General features: G+C 40.2%; 1 protein-coding gene across 4 annotated transcripts in view; it reads right to left on the reverse strand.

The window, feature by feature from the left end:
• Window positions 1-20279, reverse strand: part of LOC150085623 (uncharacterized) — a 327518-nt gene that overhangs the window by 142890 nt on the left and 164349 nt on the right. For all 4 annotated transcript variants that reach the window (XM_090374144.1, XM_090374141.1, XM_090374143.1 and 1 more), the window contains exon 2: window positions 13209-14212. In XM_090374144.1, coding sequence (XP_090230270.1) covers window positions 13209-14212 — 1004 coding nt within the window. The remainder of the gene's footprint in view (window positions 1-13208; window positions 14213-20279) is intronic.

Here is a 20279-nt window from a genome sequence, read left to right on the forward strand (position 1 = left end):
ATATGTGAACTGCTGGCGCTCGTGATTTGGATCTTTGTTTTCACCTGAATAAAACTCACTGTCAGTCCTTATATTGACTATACACATGTGTGAAATATGTTATCTATTGAGTTCCAAGCTCTGGAATATAGAGAGCTTAATTGCTATTTGCTGACTCTGTCTTTTATTAGAAACATTAGCCATAGGTCCGATAACTTTTACATCAATTTTATGGCAGTTTCAGATCGTCTGCTGTATGGTTAGGGGCTCCGTACCTTAGTCGAGTTAAGGCTGTTAACGGAGACGCCAGATTGCCTGGAAGCAGCTTTTAGTTGGGATTGGCTTACTGTACCCAAGATGACGTTTTCATCGTTCGGTAGAATGGTATTTCTCTTCCATTTTGTATAGTTTCTTTAGGCCATTTTGATATCTGGATTAGGGCAGTGATTGTTGATCCTAGTTACATGGCTAGTATGAGCATTGATTTATCTTGGAAAGTTATGTTGCATAATTTGTTCTGTGGCTTGATTTTAATGGCTGAATGGGTTTGTGCATTTCCCACCCAGACAACATTTCGGCTGGTCTTTCGCTTGCTGGTTCGAGATGAACTTTTAAACAAACAACGAACCATTCTTTAATTTAAAACTTAGCACTATTTTAGCGTAATATAAGAAGGATAGTAAGATAGACGTGATCAAATAGTGCAATCTTACATATAAAAAGTATTAATAAAAATCCAAACTGTTAAAAATCCAAAAAGTATTAAGAATACTACTAAATGTTCAGTATTATTTAAGGCTAATGGCATATTTTCTACATATGTGTATACAATACCATGTCAAAAAGGTCATTTTAAATAGACATCCATAAAGTAGAAAATAATAAACAACGGAAAATCGACTATAATCAAAGGCTGATGATAGAGATAAATCACTTTAATTTTACAAGTATGCTAATCTCAAAAGTGAATTTGAACACTTTCAATCTTATAATAAGGTAATAATTTTACAAGTGGAGTATTTAGATGTATGCAGTTAGTATCTGATTAGATCAAAGTCTAATTGATCATCACTGTTCTAATTGACTGCTCGCATATACAGGGTGATTCACTACCAGTGCGACAAACTTGCAGGAGATGTAGGGGGCACAAAGACGAATCGGAATCACATAGCATTGCAGGGTCCGAAATGCCTTCATCATGCGGTAGAGGACGTTGAACGGCGATCCCGCTGGAAGTCAGCATTTGCGAACCGGTTCCCGAGGCAGTAGGATGGACGAGTATTCAAACGTTGAACTGGCGGACATGCACCTCGCGCATGGAGATGCGGACTGTACGGGCGCGCTGCTCTGCGCTTGAACCAGGAACGTTTCCCGCACAGGCGTGCTCCTCATCATACGATTTTCGCACGTGTGCACAGAAGGTTACGTGAGACTGGTTGTTTCATGAGATGTAACATGAATCGAGAGCGAACGACGAGGACGCCAGACAATGAGGAGAATGTCCTACGTCTTGCAGAAGGCAAGACGAGTACGAGTACTCGAGCGATAGGCCAACGATTGGGAATTTCCCAATCCACTGTATGGAGGATACTGTCAACAAACCAAATGAGTTCATACCATCTGCAACGCGTCCAATCATTGGAGCCTGTGGATTATCCACTCCGGAGGACTTTTGCTACTTGGTTTCTTCAACAGAGTGCGGCAGACAGCGCATTTGCTGCGTCCGTATTGTTCACGGATGAGGTAAGTTTCACAAGAGAGGGAACCTTCAATCAACATAACGTCCATTTGTGGGCTTTGGAGAACCCCCATAGTACGCGAACATGTGCAACTCAACGCCGTTTCTCTGTCAATGTTTGGGCCTGCATTGTTGGAGACCACCTCATTGGACCGTACCTTCTCCCCCTTGTCTGGATTATAGGGCATACTTGATCTTTCTACAGCAAGTCCTGCCCGAACTTATTCCATTTTCAGCCTCCATTGAGGATACCATTCCTTAACCCGAGCTCATCCGTGGATTTTACCTAAATGGGTATTTATCTTAATTTTTAAGAGTTCATTTTATTTAACACAATAAATTAACTCAAAACAAACACAAAATTACGGCCTCTTAGCCTCCCGTCAAAGATTTAACTCTGAACTTCACTTCCATTAATCTTAATGACGAGAGTTCCAGTCCCTGCCGCGTGGAGGCGGGCCACCACTACCTAGCAACTGAAATCTTCTTTTAAATACTCCGTCAACATACTTATTAAAGTAAGTGAACATTCTTTTACCTTCGAACAAGACCCAAAGAGCATCTCTCTCCAGCATACCAGCCGAATTTACCAATTCTAATCTTAAATCTGTATAATTTCGACAATCGAGCATGACATGTTGAGACGTCTCCAAAATTCCACACTCACACAAACCATTATCCCTAAGTCCCAACTGGTATAGCCTTAAAGCAAGTCCATGCCCTGTTATTAAATAAGTTGCGTTTAATCCAAACTGCAACCAATTCTTGTTACTATTATTTATTAAATTAACCCTAGGAAAAAACATATAGGTTGGTCTACCTTTAATGCTATTTTCCCATTGCACTTGCCATTTTTCTAATATTTGTCCCAAAATCCTTTTTTCTAATTTTACATCACATTTCTGATAAATTCTATCTTCTGGACAAGATTGAATGTTCCACAATGTTCTTTTGATATTATTTTTTGTATAATAAACCAACCCATACAGTAACACCATAAATTGAGCTGGAATCTTACCAGATAGGACCTGCACTTCACTTAATACTTGATCTTTCTACAGCAAGTCCTGCCCGAACTTATTGAAGAAGCACATGTTCCTCAGTCGTTGCGCCGCTCAATGTGGTTCCAGCATGATGGGGCTCCCCACATTACACCAGTGACGTCCGCCAACACCTAAACGTTACATTTGGACAGCATTGGATAGGTCGTGGTGGTCCGGTTCATTGGCCTGCTAGATCGCCGGACCTATCATGCCTGGACTTCTTCTGATGGGGTCAAATGAAGACATTGGTGTACGAGAGCCCCGTTTATTCAGTTGAAGACCTCATCGCTCGCATCTCTGTAGCTGCCGGAGAGATTCGAGACACGCCAGGAATCTTCCAGAACATTAGGAATTCCATGCGGCGGCGCTCTGAAGCCTGTGTGACTGCTTCTGGTCGAACTTTCGAACACCTTCTGTAGCATGGCTTTTTGCCAAAGTAAAACTTGTCATTAAATTGATTTCTGTTACACTAACGAGTTGCTGTTTCTGTTCTTTTTCTTTGCTTCTTTGTTCACGCGACCTCCCGCATGACGAAGGCATTTCGGACCCTGCAATGCTATGCGATTCGTCTTTGTGCCCTCTACACCTCCTGCAAGTTTGTCGCGCTGGTAGTGAATCACCCTGTATATAAATTATATATATTTTAAGTTTGGGCCAAGGAAGAGTAATTTTATTCATTATCACCTACGAAGTATAGCGTGTTTCTGTGGTAATGTTGTTCCAATGTCTCAAGATTACCTAAGTTTTTTTTTTTTTTTAAATTTTCTTTTACGATCAAAGCATCAGAGAGTGTACTTTATTTTTTAATGCTTTCATTTTAGCAAACAAAACTAAATTATTTTACGTTTCACTTCTTTAATATATATATATTTTTATTTTAACGTAGAATGTATAGCCTTTCTGCCTTATTTAATCTCATCTCCATAGTTAGTTTCTACAAGAAGCGTATTGTTAGAGTTCCATAACCCAGTTATATGTGGAAATAAACAACCAAACATGCTACTAATATAATATAGATTGCTCTTCCATTAATATTCGGATATCCCTCTGTCGATAGTTGGTCACGTCCTCTCCAAGTGTTAGACAACTATAAATAAATTCAGGCCCTTGAGGAAACAGCAGTACGATTGCGAGGGCAAGGTGCTGCGATCGACGAAATTAAGACTTCCACGCAAAATGATAACGTGGTGCCACATGAACAATTAGTCTGTACCTGATATTTCAGCGGCACTAAGGATCCCTAGGTCGACAATTGCTTTGTAATTTGGAAACGGAAAGAGACTGGTGTTGAAACCCGTCACTACGTGATCCAGAAAATCTCCGAAGAAACAGAATGTGACAAGACAGTCCTGCAAAAAAAAAAAAAAAGTCCATTCGGAAGGTACGTCGACGTTGTCCCAGCACTCAACGAGACTATTGCGACACTTGTCAGCAGCAGAATGCGCAGGGAGCTGCTTGATATGGATTACCACGATCGTGCAACCGTCCACAAGCCACTATCACTCGGACTAAAGCAAAACAGTGTTTAGTTTGGTGTAAGGCTTGGTTCTTGGACCGTAGACTAATGGAAAACAGTGCTTTGGAGTAACGAATCATGGTGAACGGTGTCTACCAGTCTGTGGATGCCCGGAGAAAGCTACCTGCCGGAATGTATGTCCCCGACAATGAAGTTTGTCGGAAGTAGGATGACGGTCTTGGGCTGATTTTCATGGTTTAGTCTGGAACTATTAGTTGTTTTGAACGTCTGTCTCGACGTCCTGGACAAAATAACGCGTTACCTCAGTTGAGCAGCACGTCGGAGAAGGTCCATAGTTGTATCAGAAGGACAACGCTACCTGTCATACTTCTCACACTGTGATGGGTTCGTTTGAGGCCTCGAGCTTCGAAAAGTTGGAGAGGCCAGCCCAGCCCAAAGCCCTGACCTCAGTCCTGTAGAGAACCTCTGGAATAGGATCATCGGGTGTGTATGAGGGCAGATTGCACAAAAAAAAGCTGAACTGGTCACCATTTTGAGGGTCGGATGGCGGAAAAAGTATTCCGAAGAGATTAGAGGCTGTCATAAAGGCTGAAGTTTTCAGCATATTATTAGTTTTCCTGTAAATAAAAGTTACTAGATATTGTTGTTATTCGATTTCAGGAACATCTGCTAATGTCGCTCCTTGTATATTGTCTACGAATTGCGTGTGTTCTGAGGTTGATTTTCCGTTTTGCTGGACGAAACGTTGTGTTTCCAGGGGAGGGGACCATGCTACCTCGCCGAGACCGACAAACTCAGCCACGTTGTGAAGAAGACCTATAAAATTCCTACTAACTGTGCTACCCACGAGGGCGTTACTAGATATGCTAGTGTCCGGATATTAATGGTAGAGCAGCATACGGTGCGGAAACAAAACGAGTTAAATGATTTTATAATAACTGAGAGGAAAGTAGAAGAGAAATTGTTAAATTTAGACCTAAGAGCCGCACCTGGCTTGGATGGATCTATCCAATTATATTAAGGGAGGCAGTAAGCAAACACCCTTAGCCATAATTAGGAGAGCATCTTTGGATTCAGGAGAGGTCTCCTCAGACTAGAGATGAGAATGTCTTCCCGATTCACAAAAGGGTGAAACGAGTAATTACAGACCTGTTAGTTTAACTTCTGTTCCAAAGAAAATAATGAAGTAATGCAGGATCATCTATTGGTATTTCTGGAGCAAGGGCCAATTAAGCTATATTGCACCTAGGATCACCTAGACAAGACCTCAATAATACTTCAGACACACCATGAGTAAGGAGAAGTTGTCTGACCAGTTCAATTGGATATTACAATGTGGTCGCAAGGGAACCGGACGCAAAAAAATATTTTATATCATATACTTGGATTTTAGGAAAGCTTTTGATACTGTTGCACAGGGAAAGCTGCTGCACAAAATGGAGCAGTGTGGCATTAATGGAAAGTGGTTGCTATGGTTAAAGGGATGGTTGAGTAGGAGAAGAGAGTGGTAATCAATGGACACTGCTCTTCGTGGACTAATGTTATTAGTGGTGTTCCCAGATTTCAATGTTGGGACCATTGTTGTTTTCTATATTTATCAATGATATTGATAAAGGTATATCAGGCTTAATGTCCAAGTTTGCAGAAGATACGCAGGATGGCAGGGTTGTTAATAACACTAATGACAGTACGCTACTGAACAGGATCTAGAAAAGTTAGGCAGATGGGCTGAGAAATGGCAATCGAAGTTTAACATAGCAAATGAAAACAAAACCTGCATATGGGTAGCAGTAAACCCAGAGTAACGTACTTCCTGTGTGAAACTAACTACAGGATAGCGAAAAATGAACGACCTGGGGATAATTGTGCAGTCACATATAAAGTTCTCTGAGCAGTGCAGACAGGCTTCTAGAAAAGCTCATGGGGTTTCGTGAATGATGTACAGAAATTTTTCTAGCAGGGATAAGGAAGTGATTAGCCGTTTATATAAGGCAATGGTCAGGCCACACCTTTAGTACTGCATACATGTCTGGAGGCCTCATTTTAGAAAGGATGTAGAGCTTCTGGAACGAATACAGAGAAGAGTAAAGAGATTGGTGAGGAGAACAAAAGGGATGCGCTTACCAAGAAAGGCTTTATTTCTACAAATTTCAACGTGTGGAGACTAGGCACCTACGAAGTGATCTGATTGAGGTATTTAAAACCTTGAATGGATTGAGCAAGCCTAATGTTGAGGGATTCTTCCTCAGACTAGCACATGAGGAGGCACAAATTCAAATTTAGGAAGGACGGTTGCAGAATAGAAATGCGGAGGTTTACCTTTAGCCAGGGGGTGGTTGATTGCTGGAACAACTTCCATCTGTAGTTGTGGAAGTTGATAGTTTAAATAAATTCAAGGAAAAACTAAAAATATTGGAGGGAATAGATGGGGGAAAATGAGAATTGCTTTTTTTTTCCTTTTTTGGCTGATCTGCATAAGCTTTCTTTCTTGAATCGCAACTAATGCTAAATTTTATAGAAACCTATTACAGAGGAACAGAAGTAACCTTAAAACCTACAAGGCGATTTCAAATTCGTGCAATCTGAACTAACTGTTAATTTATCATTGCCAACTTGACTTAATTTCATTCGATCTGCTACCTGTCCCCAGGTTTCCAACAGTCGTTATATTTCGCTTTCAGTTGCTGACCCAGTAGCATTTTGTTTATATCAAAGCCACGTCGTTTTTTCCAGCACAGCACACGTCCATAATTGAGCATCCACGTCTCTGATTTTTTTTTTGAGACAACTTAAGAAGTGTGGGTATATATATATATCCCCACATGTGTGGGCACACACACAACCTTAGCATATGAATTAAAGTTAATTTCGAATCAGAAATAATCAAATTTAAACGAAACTACACACACAGTCTCATAAGTTAATGTATATCTGTCTGGATCCATAGGTTACTGCAGTTGTCTCAGGTCGATGCCGACCATTTTAGTAGTAGTAGTAGTAGTATGCAATAAAGAGTTCTTCTAGTAGCGGTATGTGATGCAAGAAAGCAAGTGTATGAGGTTATGCAGCATCAGCGAAAAAATAAAATTCACACAACCATTCATTCTAAATGTTTGTCCAGTTCCTTCTTAAATTTATTTAACCTATCAACTTCCACAATGACAGATGGAAGTTTGTTCCAGCAATTAACCACCCACTGGCTAAAAGGCAAATTTCCGAACATCCATCTTTCCTTAATTTGAATTTATGCCCCCTTAGGTTCGTAATCTGAACAAGTGGAAGAATCCCTTCAGAATTCAGCGTGCTCAACCCATTCAAGACCTTATACACCTCAATCATATTACCGCGCAGGTGCCTAGTCTCCAGCCACTGTAATTTGCAGAACTTAAGCCTCTTGGTAAGAGGATCCCTTCATTCCCCTCACCAATCTTGTTGCCCTTCTCTGTACACGCTCAAGTAAATCTACATCCTTCCTAAAATGAGGCCTCCAGACCTGTACGCAGTACTCAGGGCGTGGCCTGACCATTGCCTTATACAGAGGGACAATTACCTCCTTTTCCCTGCTAGCAAAATTCTCATATATCATTCACAAAACCCCATGACCTGCCCTGGCAGCCTGTCTGCACTGCTCAGAAAACTTCATATCTAACTGCGCAATTACTCCCAGGTCTTTTTCATTTTCTACCACTTTAAGTGTAGTACCACACAATTGGTACGTTTTGCATTTGTACAGGTTAAACTTCAGTTGGCACTTCTCAGCCCATCTTCCCAAATTTTCTAGATTCTGTTGCAGTGGCACACTGCCATTACTGTCATTAACAACTCTGCCAACCTTTGTATCACCTGCAAACTTCGACACTAAGCCTGATATACCTTCATCAATATCATTGATAAATATACAAAACAACAGTGGACCCAACACCGAACCCTGTGGGACTCCACTAATAACATTAGTCCACGAAGAGCAGCACCTATTGATTACCACCCTCTGTCATCTCCTACTCAACCATCCTTTTATCCATTGTAGCAACTTATCCTTAATACCATTCTGCTCCAATTTGTACAGTAGTCGTCCGTGCGCAACAGTGTCAAAAGCTTTCCTGAAATACAAGTATATAATATCAAAATTATTTTTCGCATCCAGTTCCTTTGAACCACATCATAATATCCTATCAAATTTGTCAGACAAGACTTTCCCTTAACAAACCCATGCTGTTTGAATTATTGCTGCAGTTTTGTTTAGATGATCCTGCAATGCATCTTTAACCAGTGACTCCATTATTTTACCCGGAATAGAAGTTAAAATAACTGATCTGTAATTACTCGTGTCACCCTTCGATTCCCCTTTGTGAATACATTTGCACATCTCCCCTGAGCTCCCCTGGGTCCAAGGATGCTCTCATAATTATGGCTAAGGGTTTGCTTACTTCCTTTAATATAACTGGATAGATCCCATCAACCCCAGGTGCCTTTCTTATGTTTAACTTCAACAGTTTCTCTTCCACTTTGCCCTCAGTTATTATAAAATCATTAAGTATCCTGCTACAATTCGATAACCTTCTGCCATTTTCAAACCTTAATAATTCCTCACGTGTGAATGTAGATGCAAAATACTCATTCAGTTTGTTTGCTATCTGAGCAGGATCATCAACAGTCGAACCATCGATATCAAGTGGACCAATCAGATTCATCCCCTTCCTTTTAGAGTTTATATAAGTAAAGAAATCCTTGCTATTTTTCTTAGCATTCTTTGCCAAAGATTTCTCGTAATCCGCCTTTGCCTGCCTAACCTCCTTTGTGACTTGAATACAGACTAACTTATATCTGCCATAGGCTTCTGTGTCGCCTGATAATTTATATGTATCCAATGCATTTTTCTTCTCTACCATATGTCTCATTAGTTCATTTGATAACCATTTAGGCCTCAACCTTGAACAATATTTCTTAATTAGGTATGAAACTTTTAGTAGCTTCCACGATTAATTCCTTGAATGCTTCCCACTTAGAATTTACTGTTGGTAACATCGTCAGTTGATCCCACTGTACAGAATTTAAAAAAACTGTCGGAGACCACTGTACTCATCTTTACGAAAGCAAAAACCCTTTCCTTTACCCCTGATGGTAATTATATCTTTAAGTAAATCCCACATCAGTACACTGTGATCACTGCCACCTAGTGGTTCCTTTATCTGCAAATTCTTAATACACGAATGATCACTGCTGATTACCAAAGCAAGAGTATTACCCTCTCTCTTGTTGCCTCTCGAACATGCTGCTGCAGAAAATAATCATCCAATAAATCCACAAGTCTTACTAGTGTGTGAGTGACCAACTCACAAGTTCCAGTCAATATTTGGGAAGTTAAAATCCCCCATTACAAGACATTCTGATTTACTAGCCCACTATGTCTTTGTACGATTGTTCACTGTACTCATTCGAATCATTAGGCCTATAACACACTCCTCTTATTTTTGCTTTTGCAGTGCTTTTGTCACACCAAACTGACTCAACAGTGCACTGTTCATCTATATCAACTGGATGCACTTCTTTTGCACACAACCTTCGCATATGAATTAAAGTTAATTTCAACGAAACCACACACACAGTCTTATAAGTGAATGTATGCGTCTTTCTGGATCCATCGGTTACTGCAGTTGTCTGAGGTCGATGCCGACCATTGTAGACAAGCGCTACAAAAAGCAAGTGCTATCCTCACAACGCCAATAGTTGTGCTAGGGTTTTTTGTCAGGTTTTTTTTTTTTTTTTAAGTCAAAGCAGCAAAACAGATCCATCAGGAGATGAAAGCGCATATGGGGAGTACTGGCTATCATATGACCCTGTAAAGAATTGGAAAAGACAATTCAGGTGTGGGTGGAGCAGTGTGCACGATGACCCAAGAGAAGAAAGACCCATCAGACCCTGACATTGTGGTAAAGTAAAACAACTTGTCCTTGAAAAAAGACGTGAGACTATAAATTTTATAGCAAATAAAGTGAACATTAGCCATGAGTCTAATTGCACCATAACACGAACTCTTGCAGATGTCTAATGTGGCAGCCCAATGGATTTCGGGATTGTTGACGCTTTCTCAAAAGCTCCACTGGAAAGTGTTTCACATGATTGTTAGAAATTTGTAGAGAAAATATTGGTGATTTTTTGACCAATATTGTGCCGATGAATGAATGCTGGGTTCATCACTATTTCCAAGAAACAGAACAGATTAGCAAACAATGGAAACATTCGTTTTCAGCAACCCCCAAAATAAGCCTAAGGTTCAATTGTCTGCCAGAAAAGTCATGTCTCACTGTACCTCGTAAAAGGCAATAACTTCATTCGTGAGTACTGCAGAAACCTGGGAACATTAAGAGACTCTCAAGTTGAGGAGACGCGCGATGCTATCCAAAGGTGTCCGCCTCCTAGCCGACAGTTTTCCCCCTCACAAGCCTGCTTTCAGTGACATTGCAATCACGTGCCACTTTGAAAATATTCGGCATCCGCCTAATTCCCGACCTCTCATTTTCAGACTTCTTCTTCTTCCCTAATTAAGTTGTACTCGAGAGGCCCGAAAGAACTTATCCACAGATTATAAAATGTGGCCACATATAAAGTGACTACATATAGGAGGATTGCATTTACAGCCATGTTTCAAATTCATAATAAAATCATTTGACCGTCCCTCTATTTATAAAATTATTGAAATAAAACTGCAACCATATTATGTGTTGCTCGTCTTTAGAATCATATTTTACTAGTCAAAAACAGAGATGTCATGATTCTGTCACCATTGTTAATGAAAGCATGAGATGGTGATTAATGTTAGATGGTGAATAACGTTACAAATCATGTCTCTGTTAAATGATATATTATATTTATTGAATTGAGTTTATTTCAAGTAAAACTGAGGTAAAACCTAATTGAGAAGAGAGAACAAATAGCAGAAGCTGAAAACGAAGGGAATAAAATAGCGATAGAGTAATCTTAGTTTTAATACTCTGTATCCAGCAAATTTGAGCAATTTACTCATATGAAAACACCTTTCAAGAAGCTCAATTTTGGGGAGGGGGGTTAGGTCTCCGTACAAGCGCAGTCTTACAATTGCCTCATGCAGTGGGATTACGACCTACCTATCTCTAGGAAGCAAAGGTTTGATAAATCATTGATAAGACACCACAGGCTTTCCTTGCTGCCTGTCTGCATGAGGCAGTTGTAAGACCGCTTGCATGGAAACTCACTTCGAAAAATAAAAAAAATAAATAATAAAAAATTCGAGCTTCTTGAAAGGTGTTTTACTCTTTAAAGACCGACCGCATCGGAACTCCCAAATACATTTCTTCCTCTACTGTCTTCAGTTCAATTCCACCAAGTGGATAAGTTATTTCAGTTGCTGTTCCAAGTGTAAGACCTTGCATTTTTTGTCATTAAAAGATAGCTGCCAGTTTTCTGACCGTCCCTGAAGTCTATCTAATTCTACTTGAAGCAGCACTGCTTGTTGCTGATCATTAATGATCTCTTGATATCAGCTGCAAATTGACGTAGTGCCCTTTATCGATGTCATTTAAGAAAATGAAAAACAGTGGTCGCAGTACGGATCCTTGCGGAACCTCATTTCTTAGGTTAGTTCAATCTGAAGGGTAGTCATTAATTAAAACCTTCCGCCTGCCTTTTAACCATCCTGCGATCCATCTAAAGATTTTCTCTCTGATTCCAACATAATCAAGCTTATTCAGTAAACATTAACATCAGTTGTGAAAACATAGAAATCGTCCTTTAAACCCAGACGTATAAAGACAATGTACTCTGTAAAGCATACTTGAATGTATCATACTATGACCCGAATAGTGAATGCGAAAATCCCAGTCATCCAGAATCAACTGCAAGGGCACAAATCACGAGAACTATAGCCATTATCACATTAATTCCCATTCACATTCTGAGAAGAGAATCTGTTCACTCTTTGAGTACATTAAAAAGAAATTCTTAAGGAACTTTGGACGTTTGCTAGATTCCAGAAATCGAAGTTGGTCTCCCCAGCGCCTTAAATTACCTGTGCATGTTTGAAAACATCAATTGTTAACCACGACACATGAAAGCAAGTTCGTTCATCCTATACTCGTTTTCTAAATCTACCTGAATGGATTAACCAAAGCAATCAGGGAAAACCAAATAATACTAAAATCAGTTGTGATTACCATTATACGAATTAAAAAGTTTTCGAACTAATTTTAATTTAAAGTTAGTCCCAAATAATCACAACTCAAAAGATATTTTAAATTCGTGTTTTGAGTGTTGGGAAAAATTACTAGAATGAGACAGAATACATTTTTAGAAACTTGTAAACGAATTAAGTTCTAATTTACGTTAAGGATATAATTTAATCTATTAACATGTTGACAATAACTACTGTGAACATTAATTAAATTTCACTTCTGTATTACTGATATGTAGTTTTCGTAATAATCAAACTTTTGAAATTAAAAATATTTCGCAATGCATATTCTTTGAGTTCAATTCGATTCTTTCCCACAGACCTCATTTGCCTGCAGATCTAACCAACCAAAGGGAAGAACAGGTTAAGATTTCATTAAAATAAGGAATGCCAACTGTTTTCATAATAATTAGCTTACTATTGCCTGAAAGGTGAGCACTTAACCTGTAATTACACATTCAGTTAAAAAAACAAAAAGTGACAATCTCGTGAAATGCAGTTAACATCAAACTTCCCACAAGCTACTTTGTAGCTAAGTGGACAATGAATACTGAAACGATTACGTCATGGTAATCTAAAACGATAACATGCGTGTGAAGATTGAGAGCCGTAATAGAAGCTTACGACGTTATTTTCTGCCGGTGAATGCGATAATGATCAAATGATGAGTCATTAAATAATTAAGAGGAAAATATGCACAAGTGGATTAACGTCATTAAACTTTCAAAGACTTAATGACATCGTTAAAATAGGAGCCGTACTTACCACGAGCAACTACAACAGCAGCACCAACAGAAGCAACACGACCTTGAGTTCCTGTCTCGTGCCAACGCGCACTGGGCCCCATTTTCGTGACTTTGGTTGCTAACTTTGTTTTCCCTCGAGTCCTCGAACCACACACTGGAATCTCCCTTTAAAGAAATATTGCTCCCGAGGTCAAGTTCAAGCTCTTTACTGGATCCAGGCACCTCTTCACGAGCATCGGAGTCTACGTTCGAAGCATCGTCTGAGTTTTTGGTCCCTCCCTGCTTGCTCGGTGTTTCACTTTTCACCACAGAATCTGTCTTAGCACCACCGCGGATGGGAGTCTCGTCCGTCCTTTCGCAGTTCCCTGGCTCTTTCTGCTGCGAAGGAAGGTCATCGGCCTTGGTGGTAGGAGTTTCGGAATGCAACTCCTGTTTCCTGGGTGTGTCAGTAATCGGTGTGTTCGATTGCTTAACCTTGTTGGATCCGTCGCTCTCTTTGCTGCCTTGTGCGGTGGGTGTCTGCTCCGAAGGCTTCGATGGTGTGCCTGGTGCCCTGGCTTTACCCGCCTTACGACCATTTTCCAGCGACCCACCAGAGGCTTTCGAAATCGGCGAGTTGGCCATCCTTTCCCAACTCTGGGTATCAACCGGCGCCACCGACCTGCCGGGAGTGTCTGATTGTTTACTCGTCGAAGGAGTAGTTCTCTTAGGATCCTCCTGCACTTTTGGCTGTGTTTCCGATGTGCGTGGCTCGGCTGGCCGTTGGACCCCGGACTGTTGAGCACGGCCATCCTTTGCCTCCTTGATTAGCACCCACACATCTTGGCTGGACACGCTGTCGTACTGTTGACCACTGCCGGAACTTCTTGCTTTGTCCTTTGTGACTACTGGTGTCGGGATTTTGTCGGAGGTCACGCCGGTGCTAGAACTGATGGATTCGGTTCGTGCTGTTCGTAGGGTTGATGCTTTTTCTCGAGCTTTCTCCTGTTGTTTTTCTTTTGTTGGATCTTGTGTGTTGGACATCTGCAAAGAGAAACAGAGGTTCATTGGAATGGCAAAAGACATTTCAAAACACATTAAAACTGAAAGTAGTATTAAGTAAGAAAATGTATACGCAATTTATTCCGACCAATGCGCACTAAATATGATTAGTAAGTAAGATCGTCTTCCGAGCATAAGAAACAATATAAACGTTTGAAAAGAGAAGTAAAAACTGCAGTTAACTTCTGCACTCACCGGAAAAATTTACTTAAGGATGGCATTTTACAGCACTGAGGAAGTCTAATATTGACTGGCTAGAACGTATTTTATCCAACAGATGTATGGCTTATCGCTTCCACTTGAGATGCTGATATTACACAAGTTATCGTCACTGCCCAATTTCGCTCTGGCATTGTTTTCGCATTATCTCCATAGCGTTAAAATTTCTTAGAAGTGTAACAGACTGCGTTGGTGATATCTGTGAGGTTATGCATTGTTATTTTTAAGATAATTCGGATTTGCGTAAGTAGTCGCGTCGCTAAATGGGATGCTATTTTCTTTTATAAGAATTATTAAATAAAACTATAAAAGTAAATGTTAAAACAGCCTTCAAAGGGCCGTAACTTTACGCAGTAGTTACACAGAAAGGCCACTGGATGTTATAGATTAGTCTCTCGATTATCTTAGCCTCCATAATTCCAGGGATAGCAGACGCGGTGGAGGTGTTGCATTATTATACTCATCCGGTTTCAAGCAGTTCAGATTTCAGGTGACCAAATCAGATAACTTCGAAGCACTATGTACTACATTTAGAAAGGATTTCATAGAACTCCAAATTTGTCTTGTATATCTACCCCTCGACCATACAGAAGATTCACGAAGTGAACTGATAGCATGGATAGCAGCCAACCTGGTCTTCCAATACCCCACCTACCTTCAAGATAAGCGATTTTAACATGTCTACGCCTAGACATGATGAGGCCACTGAAGTAGGAGGTGAAGTTCACCCAACTACACCTCCTACTAGGGGAAACCAGATGTTGGATCAATCATTCCACAATCTCCCACACTTTTATCTGACCCTGAACATCAACAGCTTCCCTTCTGATCACTATCCCATCACCTTTTAGTTCAATGTTACTAACAACTCAAACGCTGGTGAGGCTTTCGGGAATGAGGCGATGACAAAACAGTATGCTTCAAATACTTAAATACCCAGAGATCATTCTTGCACGTCTCACAAAAATAAACTGGAAGATCTGCAGCAAGAATCAACAGACCTCGCTATATCTAGCCTGGTTAACCAGCCAGTTGAAATTGCTACCCAAGGAGCTTCCAAGCAAATAAAATTTTCTGATAGATCTAACACATGGTTCAATATCAAAGTCATAGAAGCATTCAAGAGGAAACAAACGGCTTTCAAAAATTGGAAAAAGTATCATAACTCAGCTGACTACCAGATGTACAAGAAAGAGCGGGCAACCTTCCTTAAATGTAAACGAAAAGCAATCCGGCAGCTGGTACTCAACAGAATAAATCATTCCAAACGTGTTACATCCAAATGCAATAAGGATTTACATATGGATGAGAAGGTATTTTAGTAATGGGTATCTTTGACTTTCAACGAGGTGCCACCAGACCCAAAACCCCCCAAATCTAAGCAATTTCGTCATGCACTCCAGACAGCCGTTTTCAACTATACCTCTTACAGAACAGCATCTTATAATTACCATCAATATAATCACATATTGAATTCCAGAACAATTCCGACTATGTGGAATCACTACCCATTCCCAAAAGAAGAAACCCTAAGGACTTCAGACCGATCTCAGTGGGCTGCTGTCTATTAAAATTGTTTGTGGGAAAAAAAAAATAAAAAACTTATCAGCGCTGATCGACCAATGGTTCTCTCATTGACCTAAACATCTTTATACAGTGATCCCCAGAAGATCTATATACACAAACTTACTGAACATATACAAACCTACTAAATCTCAACTGGACCTCATCTTCCTTGATATTTCATCTGCTTATGGTAAGCTCTCAATTCCGCTCTCATCTACATTCTAGAAAATACTTCGGTATTACAGGAAGACTTAAAAACAAATCAACCTCATCCTTACACCAGGACAACTCATCATCAGCCACAAATCCTTCCAACAGGAGTGCGTTATAACGCGAGGAGTACCGCAGAGAGGTGTCCTGTTTGCCGCTGCACTTGTACCTTTCCTCGCAAGGTACACTGATTTCTCACCATATGCAGACGACCTCAAATTATACATAACATCTAAAGACGCTGAAAAAACTCCCCTCATAAATCAGCGAGTCTCCCTTCTGATCAACAGCCTATCTATTGCAAATAGGTCTGGAGCTAAATATAACTAAATCAGCTCAAATTACCTTTAACAACACAAAGAATCAAAAATGACATTACAGCCTATCAACGTATTGCAGATAAGGAAAGTGAAGTCTCACACCGACCTCACTTTTCAGAACAGCTTTTCGACCATGAAGTCGAAGACTTTCTCAGTGATGTGGGCAATTCGACCAGAGGTCTAGCGGTGCCTACAGCAAACCCTGGATGGGACTCTGTCCCAAGTATATCAATACGTATGGATCCTGAATACGCGATAACATAAAAGAAGAACAACCATGGACTGGACTGTGTCCCATGGAAACATAATCCACCGAATTGTCACCAGAATTAGATGCAACAAATCCTGGACGGGACCTGATGACGCAAGACTTCAAAACCCAGACATTGGAGACACCAGCAGCTTCTCTGCCACAAGCCACATTGGCAATCAAATCGAGCACTCTAGCCTGGTTTTCTTTTACTCTCCTCGCCGGCCGGGAGGGATGAGACGAGTATCTGTCCCCCCCGCTTCCCCCCTTCTGCCTGGTGAGGCATGGGCCTGCCTCACTGACTTTATGGGGTCTCCTTCTCCATTGTCCCCATACCTCTGTCTTTTCCCCAGCCTTCAGGCTCGTCCCTACTCTAACTCGCAGCGTACACCCAATACAATTTATCAATTAATAACGTCCAAATTTAAACCGCGCTTACATAAACCTCTCGGTTTTTTATATTATAGCTTTAACCCCCCCCCCCCTTTTTTTCCACATAGGCCTTTGCCACTGAAATCCTCAGAAACTAGGTGGCAAGGCCTGCCAGCAACGGCTAAATTGTCAGAAGAACAAATGGTACACAACAATACACATCCTTCCACTCCCCGCAAACTTTAAATCTCTGGCCTTCAGAGTTCTGTACTACAGAGTACACAACGCGGAGATGGGGAAATTCCCTGGGCCGTCAGACAACTAACATACTTGGCAGTTCATGCATTGCCAATCTGGTCTTCTGCCCCGACGTCGTACATAAACAGATTTCGGGCAGTAGAGTACTGGGTAATGCGATGGATGAATAGGGTCACGGACAACGCATTCACCAGCTCCAGGGCTGTTTTATATACCAATCTAACTATCACTCCCTGGAGATTTTACATAGCATCCAGGAATATTCTTCTTTCTCACCGGTGCAATTGATGCCCCAGTCTTCTAGGACTTCTCTACTCCATGTGCTGGACACAGTAATGACAACCCCTACCTACCGTTATCATTCTATGCTGTCTGAAGAATATGTCGAACGTGTGCTGTGTGAAGAATTTCTTCCCAAACAAAGCAGTCAACCTTTTCAATTCATTAGCAATAGACCCTGTGAAATACTCCGAAAGCAAGCAGAACAGACTGAAGAGCATCTCTGAAGCGCACAGCTTGCTTGAACTATAGAAGTGGAACAGAGGAAACTACGTGGATAAAGAAGATGGAATGATCAACATGGAATTTCATGTTGACATTCTACAACCATATTGAACATCAACTTTTGAATGAGCTGCAAATAATTTCCCCTTTCAATTTTGTCAATAATTGCGTTTTGTAGATGATACTGTAAATAATTGCATTCATGCATTTTTGTATACCTTCTAGCCGGTCGGCTGTGTAAAAGGAGTGAAAGCAAACACTTGCTACAATAACAATTTAATAAATAAATAAATAGTGTATTATCGAATTGATGGTTCGCAATTATCCAGATCGCAATACCGGTAGCAGAGTTGTTTTGAATTTGGGTCTAGTCAACAAGTCATGGGAGGACGCCAGTACATTGTGTATATAACTTGAATGTATTCTGTGATCGGTTTATGGCTGTCGTTGGATGAAAAGTAAGGTTTCGGGGGAATTATGTTAACCTACCTTATTATATTACACAAATAATTAGTTCGAAAGAACTGAATAATCAAAGTAATATGCTAACATCAGGACAGGAAAAATTATCGATAGGTACAGAATTGTAGCAAATACTGTTGTGTTAATGTCCATTTGAAAATTTTAACTGTATCGATTGATAGGAAAAAATCGGTTAAAAACGCGATTGACTTCAGTGAACCGAGCTTAGCCAGTTCTTTACAATAGATTTTTTGAATCTTTCAATGCATTAATGCTATATTACCAAGATCAGCTTTAGGGGCACATGAATTTGGCGATTTCAGGACGGACTCTGAATAATATATAAAGATATATGGGAAGAAGCCACTACACTAAGTGAAAATATTCCTTCAACTTTCTCTAAGAGAAAGCCTGCTGGTACCATTGTCCTGCGAACACGTAGAACAATGGTACCATCCGCTGTATGAGATGAAACACCAATTACTTGTTTTTATATTAAAAAAAGTAATTTTGGAGGACACCGATTACGCAGGTTTTAAAAAAAATTAAAATATTCACAGGGCGAGTTAGATTTATGCATTAATAATTTTATGTTATATTTTAGAAAATTAGTAATATTCAAATACATAGAAATGGAATTCGTCATAGAAGTTACATCACATTTTTAACATGCATCTCATAAGCAAATATTTCAATATTTGCTTAAGAGATAGTAAATCAATCACTGAAAATCTAGGGGAGTGAGGTTTTGGAGACCTTCGGGGAGTATTCAAAAGGATTCCCTCCCCTACGACCTATCCATCGTTACGGAAATTCGCTATCCAGACAGCATTACAATGAAAATGTGGTGTGGAGGTGCGCCATCATGTCAAAGGGTACACAAATTATCCAGAAACCATTTCTCATTGCATCACTCATTAACAATTGTATGTAATTGTGCTCAGTAACAGCATCATTGACACTAAGGTTCGATTATCCTACCAGAGGAGATTCCCATCCATATGTACACATACACAGAGATCCCTGGCAGGTTACCATCTTTCTGTAAAATGAGGAGAGGATTGTTGCTGGCGCCTTTTTATTCCTTTTTGCGTTCCCATAACCACCGAATCTCGCTAACATTTTCATACTTCCAACATCAGTAGTTCACTGACTGGCATCTTCCTCAATGAAAAAAACCCAATTTTATGATCTCTCTAATATACCGTGTCTGTCGTGTTTTCCTAAAGTGTTCTTTACCATAGACTCCGCAAATTTCCCCGGCCACAAAAGTCAGGATTGCTGACGTATAGTTGTTCATCACCCCTTCAGCTCCAACTGATTGGAACTTATCTAGTCTAAGTAGATGATCTCGTAATTATGGTGCGATAAACATTTCTGATGCACAGTGTCAATTTTTAAACAAGTTCTGATATGTTATTCGATTAAGTTCTACCGTTCACAAAAGAATAAACGGATTTAGAACCTATGCAAGAAGCAAAAGCTTACCGTCACATCTCATACTGTAACAAGTTAACAATATATGAAGTCTCTGCTACTAGCTGCTTAAACTGACAACTCTTAAATTCTTCTTAAACATCTCAAACTGACAACTGCGAAGATTTCGCTAAACATACGTGATTTCCTCGACCCAATTGGCGTGATTGCAGATTTCTAAGAGAAATAGTGAAATATCGAAAGAGGCAGCAAATCTAATCAAGGAAAATAGTTAAAAAGCAGCTTGAGAAAGTCAATTGAATTGAAGAGTCAACTCAACTCAACAGAACAGACAAAGAAGAAAAGAACCAATAGTTAATCTAAAAGCAATCAGGCAACAGATATTGTTTGATTAGCCCGAAAACATCTCAGACTATGCGGCATCGGTCTTATACACTTTAAGAACAATTAA

This window comes from Mastigoproctus giganteus, chromosome 5 (genome assembly GCF_048544385.1).
Source record: "Mastigoproctus giganteus isolate SK-2022 chromosome 5, ASM4854438v1, whole genome shotgun sequence".
In the NCBI taxonomy this organism is placed as follows: domain Eukaryota; kingdom Metazoa; phylum Arthropoda; class Arachnida; order Uropygi; family Thelyphonidae; genus Mastigoproctus; species Mastigoproctus giganteus.